At 43.3% G+C, this 21,149-nt stretch overlaps 1 protein-coding gene across 1 annotated transcript; it reads right to left on the reverse strand.

Annotated features, from left to right (window-relative positions):
• Nucleotides 1-1,454: 1,454 nt before the first annotated feature.
• On the reverse strand, nt 1,455-20,654 carry LOC137315441 (NACHT, LRR and PYD domains-containing protein 3-like). Its single transcript, XM_067980119.1, has 11 exons — nt 20,571-20,654; nt 18,125-18,295; nt 11,827-11,922; nt 9,260-9,426; nt 8,782-8,953; nt 8,611-8,676; nt 4,101-5,838; nt 2,467-2,553; nt 2,153-2,323; nt 1,796-1,963; nt 1,455-1,626 (listed from the first exon to the last, which is right to left on the reverse strand). Exons 3-11 carry the CDS (start codon nt 11,888-11,890, stop codon nt 1,539-1,541), a joined length of 2,721 nt encoding a protein of 906 aa, XP_067836220.1. The 5' UTR covers nt 11,891-11,922; nt 18,125-18,295; nt 20,571-20,654; the 3' UTR covers nt 1,455-1,538.
• Between the last annotated feature and the right edge of the window lie 495 nt (nt 20,655-21,149).

Raw genomic sequence — 21,149 nt, forward strand, 5'->3', positions numbered from 1 at the left:
AGTCTGACTGATTTTATTTTCCATTGATTGTTGCTTTCACCGATGAGATGCGAAACCAGAGCTCACTCTGTCTGTTTCAGTGGACGGAACAGATCCAGGAACAATAACTGAAGAAGAGATGGGGAGTCCCTGGTGCTCCGATAAACATTGAACCAATGTTGACCCGGTGTCCCACTGCAGCCCAGTCTGAGCCCCACCCTGGGCCCTTCCTGTTTGTACATTGACCCAGTGTCGCACTGCAGCCCAGACTGAGCCCCACCCTGGGCCCTTCCTGTTTGTACATTGACCCAGTGTCGCACTGCAGCCCAGACTGAGCCCCACCCTGGGCCCTTCCTGTGTGTACATTGACCCAGTGTCGCACGGCAGCCCAGACTGAGCCCCACCCTGGGCCCTTCCTGTTTGTACATTGACCCAGTGTCCCACTGCAGCTCAGGCTGAGCCACACCCTGGGCCCTTCCTGTCTGTACATTGACCCAGCTTCCCACTGCAGCCCAGACTGAGCCCCACCCTGGCCCATCCTGTCTGTACATTGACCCAGTGTCCCACTGCAGCCCAGACTGAGCCCCACCCTGGGCCCTTCCTGTCTGTACATTGACCCAGTGTCCCACTGCAGCCCAGACTGAGCCCCACCCTGGGCCCTTCCTGTCTGTACATTGACCCAATGTCCCACTGCAGCCCAGACTGAGTCCCACCCTGGGCCCTACCTGTCTGTACATTGATCCAGTGTCCCACTGCAGCCCAGACTGAGTCCCACCCTGGGCCCTTCCTGTCTGTACATTGATCCAGTGTCCCACTGCAGCCCAGACTGAGCCACACCCTGGGACCTTCCTATCTGTCCATTGACCCAGTTGCCCACTGCAGCCCAGACTGAGCCCCACCCTGGCCCCTTCCTGTCTGTACATTGACCCAGTGTCCCACTGCAGCCCAGACTGAGCCCCACCCTGAGCCCTTCCTGTCTGTACATTGACCCAGTGCCCCATTGGTGACCATCCAGTCCCGGATATCCGGCAGAATCAGCGCTGGGGGACCGGGTGACTGAGTCTCGTGACCCTGTCGCTGGGCCTCTGACGTCACAATGGGAGACGACGCTCGCTCAGCTCGAGCTGGAAACCGTTCAAGGGCCGTTCGGATTTAAACCTGGAGCGCGGCCGGTTAAAGGGGAGGGACAGGGAATCGGCTAAAAATATTCATATAATGAGACCAGGAATGGTTATAAATTGAAATGTTCATATAATGAGACCAGGAATGGTTATGAATTGAAATGTTCATATAATGAGACCAGGAATGGTTATAAATTGAAATGTTCATATAATGAGACCAGGAATGGTTATAAATTGAAATGTTCACATAATGAGACCAGGAATGGTTATAAATTGAAATGTTCATATAATGAGACCAGGAATGGTTATAAATTGAAATGTTCATATAATGAGACCAGGAATGGTTATAAATTGAAATGTTCATATAATGAGACCAGGAATGGTTATAAATTGAAATGTTCATATAATGAGACCAGGAATGGTTATAAATTGAAATGTTCACACTACCACACTCAGTCTGTGTCTGGATTCCCGCAGTGACTCCAGGTGTCTCTTTCCGTTTGGACTGAACTGATTCCCCCACAGCCTGAAACAAATTAAAGATTAAACCGGAAGTAAACAGATTGAACAGTGTAAATAACAGGGAGACTGGGGTTAATATTTCAATAATAATTACAGACAAATATTACCCATAAAAGGGACCGAATCCCACTGATATTTTATTTCTTACTTTAAACATTAACACAAACACTCACCCGATCCACTCCAGACTCCTGCGGGTCAGGATGAGGGAGCGGAGAGCGGGGACGGATCGGTCTGTGAAGGAGTTTGATCCAAGGTTCAGATCCGTCAGTGACCGGTTTGTACTCAGAGCGGAGGCGAGATCCTCGGTACAAGAATCTGTGAGACCGACATCATCCAGCCTGTGGATCAGAGAGAGGGAGAAATAACAGGAATCAAGGTAATTCCCCAGTGTTTATTAATGACTCGATTACTGATACTAATAATAATGTACAGTGTTTATTAATAACACTATTACTGATACTAATTATAATGTGCAGTGTCAGACATCCAGATATTATAAACGCAATCTCATACAGTCTGATATTTACCGCAGTTTCTGTATTTTACAGTCCGGGTTCCTCAGAGCCGCAGACAGTAGTTTCACTCCTGAATCTCCCAGTTTATTATTACTCAGGTCCAGAACCGTCAGTGACCGGTTTATACTGAGAGCGGAGGAGAGATCCTCGCTGCAAGAACCTGTGAGATCGTTATACCGTAACCTGGAGATCAGGGAGAGAGAAATAACAGGAATCAGGGTAAATTTCCATTATTTATTTGTATTATTATTACTTATACTGTCATTAATGTACCGTATTCGGCATCCAGTTATTATAAACACAATCTCACACAATCTGATACTTACTGCAGTTCCTGTATTTTACAGTCCGGGTTCCTCAGAGGGGCTGACAGTAGTTTCACTCCTGAATCTCCCAGTTTATTGCTCCCCAGTCTAAACACAAACAGACAGAGAGTGAGAGACAAACTGAATCCAATCCCCGATCTGATACAATTTCTCTCTGATGTTGGAGGAAACACTGAAAAATCTTCAGGAAATTAATAACCAGATTTCCCTGTCACTGACAATGAATCTCTCTCTGACCAATGCCCCATAGACTCAGGGACAATCAGTAAATGTATTTATCAAATAAAGTGCTGTCTGTGCGAAGCCTTTAAATTTCCCTCAGTCCGGTCTTATTCCCTGATGATCAGAATTACCCTCCTGGAGATCAGTGACCTCTCCCGTCATGTTTGCGGAAACTTGTCTCATTTGTGCTGCTTCTTCAATCCCAGATTTTATGTGAATGGGGCGATTTTCCCTGAATTAAATGATAAAGCGGTGATTTCCTGTACTTTATGCAGTGCTTTATTAATCTGTATAATATCTCAGGGTGAGTTATATTGTGAAACGGCTGCTGTGAAATCCGTCCCACATGATTTTATGTGATAAGGAGAGTTTATTCTGTCCTGTTACAAGTTTCAAATGTCCCTGTACTCCTAGTCTATAGGGAGGGGAATCTCTCACTTTATTCCCATTAAACTGGCACTACATTTATTTCAGGTGCAACGGGCTCGACAGTTTATGGGGAATTTTCTAAAGTTCCCACCCCGAGCGGGGCCTCACACAACGGGCAGATTATCGGAAATTCCCGGGTTCACTGTCCCTGGTTAACCCAGGACCCTCCCGCTGTGTGTGAGGCCCCACTGCTGGACGGTGTGTGTCTGTACCCCTGGGCTGAAACCCCACATCCAGTTAGATTGGAATGTTTTTACAGGCAGATTTCAGCTCTCAAATCCCACTGAAGTGTCGGCCTGGATTAATGAGCGAGGGGCCTGAATCCACGACCTTCTCACTCAGAGGCACGAGTGCTGCCAGCTGGGTGAAGAGATGGTGGATGTATTGGAGAGTGTGAAGGGCTGTGTCATTGAGGAGTTAAGATAACGGATCGACGTCCTGTGGGAAAAGCTCAGCTCGCCCACTGACGGTTAACTGCCCGAAAGCTGTGTTTTGTTCTTTGTTACTGAATGTTTGGTGTTTCTGCTTCCCTCTCCGACACACGTTGACAGTCCAGTGACTGTCACTTGCCCCCACACCTCGTTAAGAGGGTGTGATGCTCTAACACACGGACTGCTGCAGTTCGTGTCGGTCTACGTGTAAGTAATAGTGAGCAGGAGCTTCTGCAATGGACGTATCTTAGGAAGTGAGAAAAACAGCAATAAATGTCATTTAGAATATTTAAATCATCAGACTCTTTCAGTGACCTGTATTTACTGATCCGATAAAGACTGTAAAATCCCGACTTGTTCACAAGGATCCATTTTAGATTTTCCAGACCTGAGGGAATTACTAACCGATCCTCTTATCATTTGCCATATTTGTGTTGAATCTGCTTCTCTCTGGTTTAACTGAACTGTTTGTTTCCCTTCATTACGGAGCAACAACACAATCCGTGACTGTTCGACAATTGGTCGAACAGTTAGAGACAAATAAACAGTTACCTCAACACCTGGCATTTGTGCAGTGCGGGTCCCAGCCGCTGGAGTTCTTCACACTGAATGGAGCAGTTCTCTAGATTGAGGTGTTTTATTGAATCACAGAGTCCAATGACATGAGACAGCACCGCACAGTCAATCGGGGTCAGTCGTAATCTACTAAATGTAAGTATTTCAACAGATCCCACTGTGACCCGAGCCAGTGTTTTATTCTGAGACTCAAACAGGTAGTGGAATGTGTTCAGGAGGTTCCTTTTACCAGTTTCACTCGCTATGTTTCCAATCTCTACGACAACCTTCTCCTTCACCCAGTCAATCACTCCACAGATTGTTTGATGAAGAAATGGACCCAGAAACTCCTCCAGGGGCCGAGCTGACTGTGAGGAGGAGAGACCAACAACAAAACGGAGAAATATCTCAAATCGCCCATCTTCCTTGCTGTGGGCTTCACTGAGGAGTTTCCCGATGTCCCCAGGATCTGGAGTCAGGAATTGTGCGAGTGCGGCTACAAACTCTTGGATGGTGAGGTGCGGGAATGTGTAAACCACACTCTGGGCAGAATCATCTCTCTCCAAAAGTTCCATCATGAACCCAGACAGGAACTGGGAAGGTTGCAGATTGTACTTGATCAAATCTCCATTTCTAAACACAATCTTCTTCTCGGACACTCCTGTGAAGGCCATCTCACCGACCTTCAGTAACACATCACGGGGGGATTCAATCTCTCTGCCATGGTTTTTCAGAATGTTATAAATATAGTAGGAATATAGTTGGGTGATGGTCTTGGGAACTCGCTGCTGTTTCCTGCCTCTTTGTTTGAAGAAGGGACCCAGTGACAGACCGAGGATCCAGCAGTAGGAAGGGTTGTAACACATGGTGTACAGGATCTCGTTCTCCTCCACATGTTTGAATACAGCTGCTGCCACCACCTGATCTTCAAAAAACTTGTTGAAATATTCCTTCCGTTCCTCGCCAACAAGTCCCAGGATTTCAGCCCTGACACTGATCTCAGCCTTTTCCAATAAATGTAATGCAGTGGGGCGGCTTGTCACGAGCACTGAACATCCTGGGAGCAGCTTGTGCTGTATTAAACTGTACACAATGTCAGACGCTTTACAACGGTCTTCAGGATCTGTGCACATGCACTGAGGTTCTGTATTTCTCTGAATTTTAGTAAAATCGATACTGTCCTTGAATTCATCTAAACCATCGAATATAAACAGTAATCCCTCTGGGTTCTTCCAGAGCTCTCCCAGAATATTCCCAAAGTAAGGATACAGATCCAGTATCAGATTCCTCAGGTTTATTCTACAGTTAATAGCGTTTAACTCACGGAATTTAAAACTGAAAACAAATTGAAAGTGTGGGTATATTTTCCCAGTGGCCCAGTCATAAACAATCTTTTGTACCATTGTTGTTTTTCCAATCCCTGCGACTCCGCTCACTGCTGCTGAACTCCCAGATTTGGATTTTCTCCGCGAAAAACTGCTCTGAAACAATTGATCAGTTCGGATTTTTTCGAGTTCTCTCCGGAGATGTTTCTTTCTCCACTCTTCATGGTCTCGGCCTCTTGCCACCAGTTCATGTTCTACAAGTGTCCGATCTCGAACAGTAGAAATGACCGTTAGCTCAGTGTATAGAGTGACCAGCTGGAAAATCTTAACCTTCTCCGTTATTAGGATCGTGTTCACTCTCAGTGTTTCAGTTTGGACCCGGAGTGTCTCCTTGTGTTTCTGTTGAACATCTTCAATTCGAACAGACAGAAAGTGGTTCTCAATGATAGTTGTATTGACATAAAAACAAATTCTCAATATCACTTTACTATTCATTAAAATGTTGCGAGATTGAATTCACAGCTTCAATAGAGCTGCGAGCAGGGAATTAAACTCAGTTACTGAAAACCTCGCTTGAAAGTGAACAAGGGCTGATAAAAGTTTTAAATCCTCACTTGATTCTAATATTTACTGAACATGGAGAAGTCTGTGAACGTGATATTTTCCCTCTGATGGTTAATCCTGTCAGCCCCGCCCTGTACCATGGACATATCATTACTAATCCAAACGTGGTTCTGGTTATCCGAAACTTGAGGTTCTAGTGGAATAATTTATGAAACCGTCAGTGGTGCTGACCCTCTGCGGAAATGGGAAATAGGTTATTGTTTGCACTGGGAGAGGGACAGACTGTGAATTGACAGAAGTTCCACTGATATTGTATCAGGGTTCGGGCAGGTTATCTGGGATATTGTGGGCACTGGGAGAGGGACAGACTGTGAATGAACAGAAGTTCCACTGTTATTGTGTCAGACCTCGGGCAGGTTATCTGGGATATTGTGGGCACTGGGAGAGGGACAGACTGTGAATGAACAGAAGTTCCACTGTTATTGTGTCAGACCTCGGGCAGGTTATCTGGGATATTGTGGGCACTGGGAGAGGGACAGACTGAATAGACAGGAGTTAAATTGCTATTGTTTCAGTGCTCGGTTATGTTATCTGAGGTATTACCTGCACTTCTTTGGTCACCTGTTCACAGATAAAGTTTACTGCCATTCCGAAGGTATCGAGGGGCATCAGAAAGACGATTTAAGGTATTGGAGTTTCGCTTGAGGGAATGGTGAGAGGGTTTGATGTATTTTGTTGGGGCAACAGACTTCGGCATTGAAATGTTTTAATGGAATTCAGAACATTAGTGCAGGAAACAGGATCACATTCTTCAAAATAATGAATAACGGAGTAAATTGAAAGTCAGAAATATGAAGGGAAATCAGGCTAATTTTCTCACCCAAAGGATAAGAGAGCGTGGACCAGTTACCAGGGAAGGTCACGAAAGAGGGAGTGGAAGTTGGGTCAAGAGGTAATTGAACGTCTTGCTGTAGATACACTGAGAGGAGGGGTGGTTGGGGTTATCTCTCTAACAGGGACAGGCTTAATTGGGCCAAATGGCCTTTTCCTGTCTCTTATCATTCTCCCGTTATATTGTGATTCAGAAATTGTGAACAATTTTGCAGCAGTTTTACACCGACATTGAACGTGTTTTTCGAACAGTCCTGTCATATCACCGATTACAATTAGAATTAGAACTACTGCCCACATCACTCAGTGTAATGTTAGAGCAGAAAACATTCACAGTTCATTTCAACCGTTCGCGCAATAATTATACTCCGTTGTTTCATTTTGGTCTGAATTTCCTATAATGCAGGTTTGGGAAATTTTCGAACTGTTTCCATTAGTCATTGTATTGGGTCTAAAAGCCCCCTGAGTTAAAGGACTATTCTTTGAGTTGAATAAGGTTCTCTCTTTCACTGCCATTAGAAGCCAGCCCATAACTTGCTAATTACCCTGAACATTGTCTTTCCCTAACATTTCTCCACGGATTAATGATCTAATTTGTGAACATCTGCACATCTTCTCAGATCAGATCGAACACTTTGGCATCTTTTTCGGTGTTGTGAAATGAGAACATTTGAATGTTTGGCATTTCTCCACCCCTTTCCCTCTTGCTAATGGTGGGTCAGATTTCGAGGGGAGGAGATCACCCATCGCATCCGGCGCAAGGCACTGAACTTTACTCGTGAGCCCAGAACGTCAGGGCGGCATATAGGAGGTGTGCATTCGGATTCACACCTTCGGGATCCTGACAATTGTGTATGGGGATTCACAGTCTATCAGGATCCTGACAGGTGTGTATGTGGATTCACAGTCTATCAGGATCCTGCCAGGTGTGTATGGGGATTCACAGTGTATCAGGATCCTGCCAGTTGTGTATGGGAATTCACAATGTATCAGGATCCTGCCAGTTGTGTATGGGGATTCACAGTGTATCAGGATCCTGCCAGTTGTGTATGGGGATTCACAGTGTCTCTGGATCGTGCCAGGTGTGCATGGGGATTCACAGTGTATCAGGATCCTGACAGGTGTGTGGGGGATTCACAGTGTATCAGGATCCTGCCAGGTATGTATGGGGATTCACAGTGTATCAGGATCGTGCCAGGTGTGTATGGGGATTCACAGTGTATCAGGATCCTGCCAGGTATGTATGGGGATTCACAGTGTATCAGGATCCTGCCAGGTGTGTATGGGGATTCACAGTGTATCAGGATCCTGCCAGGTATGTATGGGGATTCACAGTGTCTCAGGATCCTGCCAGGTGTGTGGGGGGATTCACAGTGTCTCAGGATCCTGCCAGGTGTGTATGGGGATTCACAGTGTATCAGGATCCTGCCAGGTATGTATGGGGATTCACAGTGTATCAGGCTCCTGCCAGGTGTGTATAAGACTTCACAAGTGATAGCGATCAGTAGCTGGATTAAGTGAAATAATGCAACGTCCGCATTTTTACAGAATAATTCAGAAATCGTGTGAATTCTAAGTTGAATCCGAACTACGTTTATTTCTGTTCCCTCCACCCTTTGAACTTCTGATTCCCAGATTGTGACAATCTCTAAACAAAAGACTACAGTCAAACATTCTGATCATCAGAAGTGAAATCAAGGGTTTAAAATCTCCATTTCATCACTTACCTTTCAGGTGACTGGGTATTTCAGATAAACCTCGTCCGATGTTCATATAATCAAATGGATCAGGACCTGTTTAAATCATTGAGTGTTCATGAAATCAGATCTGTGTAATATTATAGTAAATTCTGCAGTGTTTCAATCTGAAATTGAATTCAGTGTGTGATTTTACCGTACCAAGTTCCTGTATTTCCTGCAGTATTTTGTCCAACTTTGGTACCACATGGTGCATTTTCACAAAGGATTCCCACATCACCCTTCGGGCCCGAGAACCTTTCTCCATCACCAGATTTAAGAGAAGTTTGGAACTGTCCGCCCTGTTTCCCTTCTCCACGAGATCAACGACTTTCTGTAAAGAATAATAATGAATATATTGGTCCCTCCTTTTCCCAGTCGCATAAAAAACTGTTTCCCTTTTGTTTTCAATCCTACACTAGAGTTATACCCGAACCTTTGTAAAGACACTGACCGATGCAATGGCCTTTTCCATCTCTTCGTATCATTGTTTCAGACTCACTGTATTTTCAGATTAATCAATTTCTTTCCTATTTGGCCTGTTTCTCTTCTGTCACATTCTATGATTCCAAAATCTGATATCCTGTTAGTTCTGTGATGTTTAAATAATCCAAACTCATTCTATGTCCCTCGCACTTACCCGATGTTCCTGTCCACTGAAATGCCTCTCATATGTTAACAACGAGCTGACTCCGTCCACCCCTTCTTCAATCGCCTGTTCGAGTCTGTCCCGGTAGAATTTCGTCAACTGGAACAGCTGGTAATCGTCACAATTTGTCAGGAACTCGGTGATTGCAGTACTCGGATCTGTGAACAAAAATGGAGAAAAATAAACACATTATCGACTTTCTATCCGGGCTTCTACGTTTCCTCTGATATCAAACGGCTGAAGCCTCCTGTGAGCCACATTATCAAACACCTTCTGAAAACCCAGATACACTGCGTGTGCTACATTCCATCGTTCTGTATAGTCACCTCTCAACAAAGCTCTATCACATTTGTCAAATACGGCTTGTCTGCAGCGAATCCATTCCAGCCTCCCCTGATCATCGCCTGTATCTCTAAATGTTCACTCATTCGACCTGGAATTGCAGATTCGAGGAGTTTTCACACTACTGACTGAGACTAATTGTTCTCCAGTTACTCGTTGACCCTCTCTCCCGATTTTACCAGAGACATTACTTGGGCTCCTTCAGTCCACCTGGATATATTTTTATATCAAATGAGCTTTGAGAAATTGTGGTCAGAGTCCCTCCTATCACCTCTCTGACTTCCTTTAACAGCCTCGGGTGTGTTATCTCTGGGCCCAGTGATTTATCCACCTCGGCGATGTTTCTCAGATACAAATCCTTCTCTACAGTTATCTCTAACTATGGTCGCACATCCTCCTCTTGGACACCAACATTTTCACTTCCACCACCATTTTTAGAAACGAAAGGAAATATTCTGTATCTCCCCAAACCTTCATCCACAACTAGTTTCCCCCAGTTCCCCCTCTATCTCTCCTCCATTGATTGCTGGCCTCCAAAACCCACTGAAAATTATGCGACTTCTCTTCCGATTGCTTAACTGCGTGCATATGGATTCTATCTTAATACAGCTTCCTGGAACATCATTATTTTCTAAACCTTTCCTTCTCTCTCCTTAAAACCTACCTCTTTGTACAATCTTTTGGTCACCCGTCCGAATATCTCCTTATTAGACTCGGTGTCAAATTGTGTTTGATAATCCCTCCTGTGAAGCGCCCTGGGTCGTTTTACAACATTCAATTTGCTTTATAAATGCAAGTTGTAATTGTCCTAGCTCTATCATAGAACTTTTATTGATACTGGCGTCCAGAACTATTTTTCTCTCTCCTCAAAATGTTATAACCAGGAACATTTCGCTCTGACTCCTGTGAAAACTCAGGCCCTGTCTTGAAGATATTAGATCATATCTCTTATGCTTCTGACGTTCCAAATGTGTTTGGAATGATTTGTATATTCACAGATATAAAACTCAACATTAACACCGATTTTTTGGCATGTTGACACGTTTTCATTTATTCGCTTTTTTCTAAATATCAAGTGACTTTATCTCTCAATACTTCAAAACCACCTTCCTTTTACCTGCTAATAACTATTCACCATTTCATAAATCTTCTGTTCCTCCTCCAACAGTTCTATTAATTCCACTCTCCAGTCTCATATCCGGATGTTACCATCCACCCCCCCAGTCATATCAGCTGACACCCTCCCACTGCTCCATTAACCTGTCTGTAAAACCATTGGTCGGTTCAGATCGTGACCGTCCCTTCCCTTCTCCCTGAACTCACGGTAGTCCATACGACCATGAAACCTTCCCTCCTGCTCCATTCACCCAGTCTGTAAAACCATTGTTGTCGGTTCACACCGTGACCGTCCCTTCCCTTCTCCCTGAACTCGCTCCAGACCCCAAGACCGTGAACCATTCCCTCCTGCTCCATTCACCCAGTCTGTAAAACCATTGTTGGTCGGTTCAGACCGTGACCGTCCCTTCCCTTCTCCATGAACTCACTCTCGTGTCCCAAGACCGTGAACCTTTACGTCCTGTTCCAGCCCTGCAGCCACACATTGACCTGTCTCATATTTCGCCCCTTAAGCGGCCCAGTGAAAATCAATCCGGAGACCACCTGGAGGCTTTGTTTTTTTAATCTATTGCCACTATTAATGCATTTCTTTCCGTGTTATTGGTTCCGACCTTGGCTGTTCTCTGCTCTCCTTTCTTTCCCAGAGATGGCCCCACCCTTTCCTGGAAATTCTTTCTTCTGGCACCAGGGAGGCAACTTACCATTTGGAACCTGCTCAGGGCTGCAGAAGCGTCTGTCTATTCCTCTGACTATAGAATCTCCCACCACTATCGATCTGCAATTCCTGTGCCCCACCTGCCTCGAACCACCACCCCACTCCGGGTCCTCGGTCTCACACTGTTACTCAGGAAGACAATCCTCTGAGTCACTGTCTCTATCCCCCTTGCAGTCCTCAACACCAGGTTTCTGTTAGACAGTTCGAGTTCTCGGGAGATCCCTCCTCCTGTGACTCTACTCTCCCTCTAGATGGTCACTCACTTCCCTCTATCGCCAGAGTATCTGTGCTGTTACCTGTTCCTGTGTGAGCTGCAGGTTCCTGCTCGTGATTTGGTCCCATTGTCAGGACAGCAATTCAATTTTGATGATTTTTGTGAACCTACCTGTGTCTATTCTCATTCTTGTTGAAGATGTTGGATTTTCTCCCCTGTTTGGACCTTCAGCCATGGTGGTGACAGACGTTCCCAGATTCTGATGCTCTGCAATAAATGTAACATTAATGGGAGAGTTAAAGAGAAATATTAAAATGAGCAGGTGAGCGTTGCCTTGTTAAACATTATACAAGTCCCACCTCTCCCATCAGTACAACGAGCATTTCTCGAGTGTTATGATCAACACTCCACATCAGGTGTGACACATACAGCTGGCAAGTGAATTCCAGTGAGTCCCGCTGATCTCCTCAACCCAGTTCCAGACGTAATCCCGTCGGCCGAGACTCTGCACTGTGATTGCCCATTGGTAAGATTTACTCACACATTGCAGGCCAGAACCAGCCTCATTCCGAAGGTAGTGAATATTCTGGAGGATATATGGAGCGGGGTGATCATTGATGAATTAAATGATCCTTCACTCGGTTTCACAGAGTATAGGACACTTGGATTATTTTTATTCACAGATTTGTGTTGAATATTTTTGATTTGTTGGATGTCATTATTAAATTCAGATACTTTATGAATATGATGTCTTTCGACAAACACAATATACAGCTGGGTGGGATTCCTCTGGTATCTTTGAGCAGTGACAGTGTCCGTGTGTTCATGGAGATATAACCTGGTAGGTGCTTCTTTTAGAATATATTTATCACATCACTCATGGTGTCAGCACCTGAATAATTTACCACAGCTCCAATATTAACATTAATGAGCACTGTCGGAGGTGAGGAGATTTAGCACTATTCTAATATTAACACTAATGAGCACTGTAGGAGGTGTGGAGATTTAACACTGTTCTAATATTAACACTAATAAGCACTGTCGGAGGTGAGGAGATTTATAACTGTTCCAATATTAACATTAATGAGCACTGTAGGAGGTGAGGAGATTTACCACTGTTCTAATATTAAGACTAATGAGCACCGTAGGAGGTGAGGAGATTTACCACTGTTCCAATATTAACAGCAATGAGCACTGTCGGAGGTGAGGAGATTTACCACTGCTCCAATATTAACACTAATGAGCACTGTAGGAGGTGAGGAGATTTACTACTGTTCTAATATTAACGCTAATGAGCACTGTAGGAGGTGAGGAAATTTACCACTGTTTTAATATTAACGCTAATGAGCACTGTAGAGGGTGAGGAGATTTACCACTGTTCCAATTTTAACAGAAATGAGCACTGTCGGAGGTGAGGAAATTTACCACTGTTCTAATATTAACGCTAAAGAGCACCGTAGGAGGTGAGGAGATTTACCACTGTTCCAATATTAACACTAATGAGCACTGTAGGAGGTGAGGAGATTTACCACTGTTGTAATATTAACACTAATAAGCACTGTCGGAGGTGAGGAGATTTACCACTGTTCTAATATTAACACTAATGAGCACTGTCGGAGGTGAGGAAATTTATCACTGTTCTAATATTAACGCTAAAGAGCACCGTAGGAGGTGAGGAGATTTACCACTGTTCCAATATTAACACTAATGAGCACTGTAGGAGGTGAGGAGATTTACCACTGTTGTAATATTAACACTAATAAGCACTGTCGGAGGTGAGGAGATTTACCACTGTTCTAATATTAACACTAATGAGCACTATTGGAGGTGACGAGATTTACCACTGTTCTAATATTAACACTAATGAGCACTGTAGGAGGTGAGGAGATTTACCGCTGTTCTAATATTAACGCTAATGAGCACTGTAGGAGGTGAGGAGATTTACCACTGTTCTCATCTTAACACGAATGAGCACTGTAGAAGGTGAGGAGATTTACCACTGTTCTAATATTAACACTAATGAGCACTGTCGGAGGTGAGGAGATTTACCACTGTTCTAATATTATCACTAATGAGCACTATTGGAGGTGAGGAGATTTACCACTGTTCTAATATTAACACTAATGAGCACTGTAGGAAGTGAGGAGATTTACCACTGTTCTAATATTAACACTAATGAGCACTGTCGGAGGTGAGGAGATTTACCACTGTTCTAATATTAACACTAATGAGCACTGTAGGAGGTGAGGAGATTTACCACTGTTCTAATATTAACAGTAATGAGCACTGTCGGAGGTGAGGAGATTTACCACTGTTCTAATATTAACACTAATGAGCACTGTAGGAGGTGAGGAGATTTACCACTGTTCTAATATTAACGCTAATGAGCACTGTAGGAGGTGAGGAAATTTACCACTGTTTTAATATTAATGCTAATGAGCACTGTAGGAGGTGAGGAGATTTACCACTGTTCGAATATTAACACCAATGAGCACTGTTGGAGGTGAGGATATTTACCACTGTTCTAATATTAACACTAATGAGTACTGTAGGAGGTGAGGAGATTTACCACTGTTGTAATATTAACACGAATAAGCACTGTCGGAGGTGAGGAGATTTACCACTGTTCTATTATTAACACTAATGAGCACTATTGGAGGTGAGGAGATTTACCACTGTTCTAATATTAACACTGATGAGCACTGTAGGAGGTGAGGAGATTTACCGCTGTTCTAATATTAACGCTAATGAGCACTGTAGGAGGTGAGGAAATTTACCACTGTTCTAATATTAACGCTAATGAGCACTGTAGGAGGTGAGGAGATTTACCACTGTTCTAATATTAACACTTATGAGCACTGTAGGAGGTGAGGAGATTTACCGCTGTTCTAATATTAACGCTAATGAGCACTGTAGGAGGTGAGGAAATTTACCACTCTTCTAATATTAACGCAAATGAGCACTGAACGAGGTGAGGAGATTTACCACTGTTCGAATATTAACACTAATGAGCACTGTAGGAGGTGAGGAGATTTACCACTGTTCTAATATTGACACTGTTGAGCACTGTAGGAGGTGAGAAAACTTACCACTGTTCCAATGTTAACACTAATGAGCACTGTTGGAGGTGAGGAGATTTACCACTGTTCTAATATTAACACTAATGAACACTGTCGGAGGTGACGAGATTTACCACTGTTCTAATATTAACGCTAATGAGCACTGTAGGAGGTGAGGAGATTTACCGCTGTTCTAATATTAACGCTAATGAGCACTGTCGGAGGTGAGGAGATTTACCACTGTTCTAATATTAACACTAATGAGCACTGTAGAAGGTGAGGAGATTTACCACTGTTCTAATATTAACACTAATGAGCACTGTCGGAGGTGAGGAGATTTACCACTGTTCTAATATTATCACTAATGAGCACTATTGGAGGTGAGGAGATTTACCACTGTTCTAATATTAACACTAATGAGCACTGTAGGAAGTGAGGAGATTTACCACTGTTCTAATATTAACACTAATGAGCACTGTCGAAGGTGAGGAGATTTACCACTGTTCTAATATTAACACTAATGAGCACTGTCGGAGGTGAGGAGATTTACCACTGTTCTAATATTAACACTAATGAGCACTGTCGGAGGTGAGGAAATTTATCACTGTTCTAATATTAACGCTAAAGAGCACCGTAGGAGGTGAGGAGATTTACCACTGTTCCAATATTAACACTAATGAGCACTGTAGGAGGTGAGGAGATTTACCACTGTTGTAATATTAACACTAATAAGCACTGTCGGAGGTGAGGAGATTTACCACTGTTCTAATATTAACACTAATGAGCACTATTGGAGGTGACGAGATTTACCACTGTTCTAATATTAACACTAATGAGCACTGTAGGAGGTGAGGAGATTTACCGCTGTTCTAATATTAACGCTAATGAGCACTGTAGGAGGTGAGGAGATTTACCACTGTTCTCATCTTAACACGAATGAGCACTGTAGAAGGTGAGGAGATTTACCACTGTTCTAATATTAACACTAATGAGCACTGTCGGAGGTGAGGAGATTTACCACTGTTCTAATATTATCACTAATGAGCACTATTGGAGGTGAGGAGATTTACCACTGTTCTAATATTAACACTAATGAGCACTGTAGGAAGTGAGGAGATTTACCACTGTTCTAATATTAACACTAATGAGCACTGTAGGAGGTGAGGAGATTTACCGCTGTTCTAATATTAACGCTAATGAGCACTGTAGGAGGTGAGGAGATTTACCACTGTTCTCATCTTAACACGAATGAGCACTGTAGAAGGTGAGGAGATTTACCACTGTTCTAATATTAACACTAATGAGCACTGTCGGAGGTGAGGAGATTTACCACTGTTCTAATATTATCACTAATGAGCACTATTGGAGGTGAGGAGATTTACCACTGTTCTAATATTAACACTAATGAGCACTGTAGGAAGTGAGGAGATTTACCACTGTTCTAATATTAACACTAATGAGCACTGTCGGAGGTGAGGAGATTTACCACTGTTCTAATATTAACACTAATGAGCACTGTAGGAGGTGAGGAGATTTACCACTGTTCTAATATTAACAATAATGAGCACTGTCGGAGGTGAGGAGATTTACCACTGTTCTAATATTAACACTAATGAGCACTGTAGGAGGTGAGGAGATTTACCACTGTTCTAATATTAACGCTAATGAGCACTGTAGGAGGTGAGGAAATTTACCACTGTTTTAATATTAATGCTAATGAGCACTGTAGGAGGTGAGGAGATTTACCACTGTTCGAATATTAACACCAATGAGCACTGTTGGAGGTGAGGATATTTACCACTGTTCTAATATTAACACTAATGAGCACTGTAGGAGGTGAGGAAATTTACCACTGTTCAAATATTAACGCTAAAGAGCACTGTAGGAGGTGAGGAGATTTACCACTGTTGTAATATTAACACGAATAAGCACTGTCGGAGGTGAGGAGATTTACCACTGTTCTAATATTAACACCAATGAGCACTGTTGGAGGTGAGGAGATTTACCACTGTTCTAATATTAACACCAATGAGCACTGTCGGAGGTGAGGTGATTTATCTCTATTCTAATATTAACACGAATGAGAATTGTACCTCTTCTCATTAGTTTTCTAAATTTGTCCTCCCCTGTCTCCTCCCCCCTTTTTAGTTTAAAACCCTATTCGGGAGAACAGTTCAACAAAATACTGAATTTTAAAGTACAAATTAATCTGCTGCTTCCAATGTTTAATAACATATAAATCGTTGAAATGTAGCTGATTCTAAGCCTGTCATCTCCCTAAGGAAACAAACCACTGATGCAGTCGCATATCGAAACCCCAGTGACCCAAACCTATACCCCACTGATCCGGTCCGACAACAACACCCACTGCCCCAGTCCCACACCTGCACCCCACTTGCCCAGTCCCACACGGACACCCCACTGACCCAGTCCCACACCGACACCACACTGACCCAGTCCCACACACACACCCACTGACCCAGTCCTACACTGACACCCCACTGACCCAGTCACACACACACACCCCACTGACCCGGTCCCACACCGACACCCCACTGACCCAGTCACACACCGACATCCCACTGACCCAGTCCAACACCCACACCCCACTGACCCAGTCCCACACGGACACCCCACTGAGCCAGTCCTACACCGACACCCCAATGACCCAGCCCTACACCTACACCCCACAGACCCAATCCTACACCGACATCCCACTGACCCAGTTGCACACCGACACCCCACTGACCAAGTCCCACACCGACACCCCACTGACCCAATCCTACACCGACACCCCACTGACCCAATCCTACACCGACACCCCACTGACCCAGTCCCACACCGACATCCCCCTGACCAAGTCCCATAACGACACCCCACTGACCCAGTCCCACACCCAAAGCCCACTGACCCAGGCCCACACGGACATCCCCCTGACACAGTCCTACACCGACAGCCCACTGACCCAGGCCCACACCGACAGCCCACTGAAATGTTGCGTTGCGAAATGTAGTAAACTCCTCCTTACTATTTAAAAGTGCGAATAAACCTCGTCCGTGAGACATGATCCGCCCCCAGGAGGGTATAAACCTCAGTAATTCTCCGGGGTGTTCGTTGTTATATTTTTTACAACATGGGGCTGTGTGAACATCAACAGTTTAATGCACACAAACTACACTGAAGCCAACAGGAACTTTAGTTAACACTCACTTTCCCATCTTTTTTGAGAGAGGTCATTGGGGAATAAATAATAGATTTCTAAATTTTACACTGAAGAAAAATATTTTTCATTGTCGTCCTGTTGATTTTATTTTACCACATGATCTATTTCACAAAAAGAAATGACAATATCGAACATCGTTCAGCAATAATATTAAAAATATCAAAATCATTATCTTGTTTCAATTTACCCGATATCCCTGAGCACTGAAAGGTTTCTTGTATGTTAAAACAATGCTGCCTCCCTCCACATATTCATCAATTGCCTGTTCTCTTCTATTCTATCCCTGGTGGGCACCTTCATATTTTACAGTCGGCAATCGTCGGAATTTGCAGGGTCTCGGAAATTGTGGAGCTTCGATCTGTGAAGAGAAGGTCAAAGAGAAAAAGGCAGTGTACTTTACCCATTTGTTGTAACGTTATTAACCCTGGATGGGTATAATATCAGCAGATTAGAGTTGGACCTTCCAACGTGTTGGTCATTTGTGTGGATACCTTTCATATAAAGATTAGTGATGGACCTTCCTACCTGTTGGTAATTTGTGTAGTTACTTTTTATATAAAGATTAGTGATGGACCCTCCTACCTGTTTGTAATTTGTGTGGAGACGTTTTATATAAAGATTAGTCATGGACTCTACTACCTGTTGGGAATTTGTGTAGTTACTTTTTATATAAGGATTAGCGATGGACCCGCCTACCTGTTGGTAACTTGCGTGGTTAATTTTTATATAAAGATTAGTGATGGACCCGCCTACCTGTTGGTAATTTGTGTGGTTACTTTTTATATAAGGATGAGTGATGGACCCTCCTCCCTGTTGGTAATTTGTGTGGTTACTTTTTATATAAGGATGAGTGATGGACCCTCCTCCCTGTTGGTAATTTGTGTGGTTACTTTTTATATAAGGATGAGTGATGGACCTCCTACCCGTTGGTACTTTGTGTTATTACTTTTTTACTGAAATAACAGTGATGGACCCTCCTACCTGTTGATAATTTATGCACATACTTTTTATATAAAGATTAGTGATGGACCCTTCTGCCTGTTGGTAATTTGTGTAGTTACTTTTTATATAAAGATTAGCGATGGACCTCCTAGCTGTTGGTAATTTGTGTAGTTACATTTTATATAAAGATTAGTGATGGACCCTCCTACCTGTTGGTAATTTGTGTAGTTACTTTTTATATAAAGATTAGCGATAGACCTCCTAGCTGTTGGTAATTTGTGTAGTTACATTTTATATAAAGATTAGTGATGGGTCCTCCTAGCTGTTGGTAATTTGTGTAGTTACATTTTATATAAAGATTAGTGATGGACCGTCCTACCTGTTGGTAATTTGTGTCGTTACTTTTTATATAAAGATTAGTGATGGACCGTCCTACCTGTTGGTAATTTGTGTAGTTACTTTTTATATAAAGATTAGCGATAGACCTCCTAGCTGTTGGTAATTTGTGTAGTTACATTTTATATAAAGATTAGTGATGGGTCCTCCTACCTGTTGGTAATTTGTGTCGTTACTTTTTATATAAAGATTAGTGATGGACCCTCCTACCTGTTGATATTTTATGTCGTTACTTTTAAGATAGATTAGTGACGGACCCTCCGACCTGTTGGTAATTTATGTAGAAACTTTTTATATAAAGATTAGTGATGGAACCTTCTGCCTGTTGGTAATTTGAATAGTTACTTTTTGTATAGATATTAGTGATGGATCCTCCTACCTGTTGATATAAAAAGTAACTTCTCAATTTATCTAGATTAACGATCATAAACCTCATATCTGTGTGAAAGATCGTTTCAGCCCTGAACCGGTTTCCATCTAAAACATTCCTGAAATGTTTTTCTCTCTAAAGGGAGCGGTCTCTCTTTATTTTTCAGTTGCGGCAGTTTTGCAAATAACTTCCTCATTAATATGAACTTAATTTAGCAAAGCGAAAGTCTCTGCTCTCTTTTCCCACCGAATGTTTCTAACTGACATTGTGGCATTAAACAGTTTTTAATTATTGTAATTAATGGTGGGTAATTTTTATCTCCGAAATTGCTCCTATCCTGTGAGTGGATCGCGCTCAGTCCGGCCTCAGGTAACCAGAGGCTGATTTTCCAGGTGCCGAGCAGAGATCGATAATCGGACAGTGCGAATGTGTGAACCCTTCACTGAGCTGAACTGTGTGTTCGGTCTGAACAGCTGGTCCCGCCTTTGGTCAGTTAAATAAAAGTGTATCGGGCACCAAAGTGTCCAGTGAGTAAAAAGAGCCAGTGTTACAGGAAAAATCCGTCCGGAGTTCGACGGACCCAGGTTCAACTTCTGTTTACTGAACTGCAAATTCTAAAATGGGGAGGATGGTAAATCCACAGTGTTCATGTTCCTGCTTTCTGTCCTGTAACCGCTCTTATAATATTGTGTCTGTGGGGAGACAAGTGGAGACCAGGAGAGGGTTTCGTCCTGAAATCCCCGTTGTAAAATATCCCGCCTTCAGTCACATTCCGAGCGATCACTTGGTGAATTGTGACACCCGCGAGGAATACAGAGCTCCCCACGCCGAGAAACATAACTGACCGCGGGAAATCGGCTTTGGAAAGAAAGAGGAAGGGGAGAAAACGATAATAAAATAACAAAATGAAGCTACATTAACTTACCTTAATCCCGCAAGGATCTTCCCTCTCTCAATGTCCGTGCAGATTTTGCAACTTATATCCTTGTTATTTCATTACAACCAATGAGGTGGAAGTTCCTTGTTTTATTTGAACAAGTCACTCATTGTGAATTTGATCTGAACCTTGTGATGTGTGATTCTGAACTCCGCCCTCTGTGTGAAAGCTGCTGTCAAACCTCAGGATGGATTTCAACTCAAACATTCCTCATTTGTTTGAGAACAGGGAGCGGCCTTTCTGGTGAAATCTAATCGAACCGGTTTGACTGTTCGCTGCCACTTCAACTGTGAACAGAGTTAGTTACACATTTAAATTTATCTCTTCTTGTTCCAGGAAGTTCAGTAAAACAGATACTTGGTGAGAAAGACATTGTTACATTTCCATCTGGGACATTGTTTGCTAAAAGTCCCATCGATTTCCTGATGTTTTTGCGCTTTCAACCCGGGACCCAAGAGCCAGTGTCTTGTCAGTGAGCTGAGGGGGAGGCTGTTTCTGTAAGTGAGGACAGTAACCATTTAACCACCGAATTAAACTATCCCTGAGCATCAATCACCTCAGTTACTG

The sequence above is a fragment of the Heptranchias perlo genome, unplaced genomic scaffold, assembly GCF_035084215.1.
Source record: "Heptranchias perlo isolate sHepPer1 unplaced genomic scaffold, sHepPer1.hap1 HAP1_SCAFFOLD_55, whole genome shotgun sequence".
In the NCBI taxonomy this organism is placed as follows: domain Eukaryota; kingdom Metazoa; phylum Chordata; class Chondrichthyes; order Hexanchiformes; family Hexanchidae; genus Heptranchias; species Heptranchias perlo.

Excerpts from the sequence above, each read along its gene's own strand:
- LOC137315441 (XM_067980119.1), bottom strand. The coding sequence starts at position 11,890 with ATGGCTGAAGGTCCAAACAGGGGAGAAAATCCAACATCTTCAACAAGA. Across the intron at positions 9,427-11,826 it reads AAGAATGAGAATAGACACAG|ATCCGAGTACTGCAATCACC; the intron begins GTAGGTTCACAA and ends TTTTGTTCACAG. Across the intron at positions 1,964-2,152 it reads TGTAAAATACAGAAACTGCG|GCTGGATGATGTCGGTCTCA; the intron begins GTAAATATCAGA and ends TCTGATCCACAG.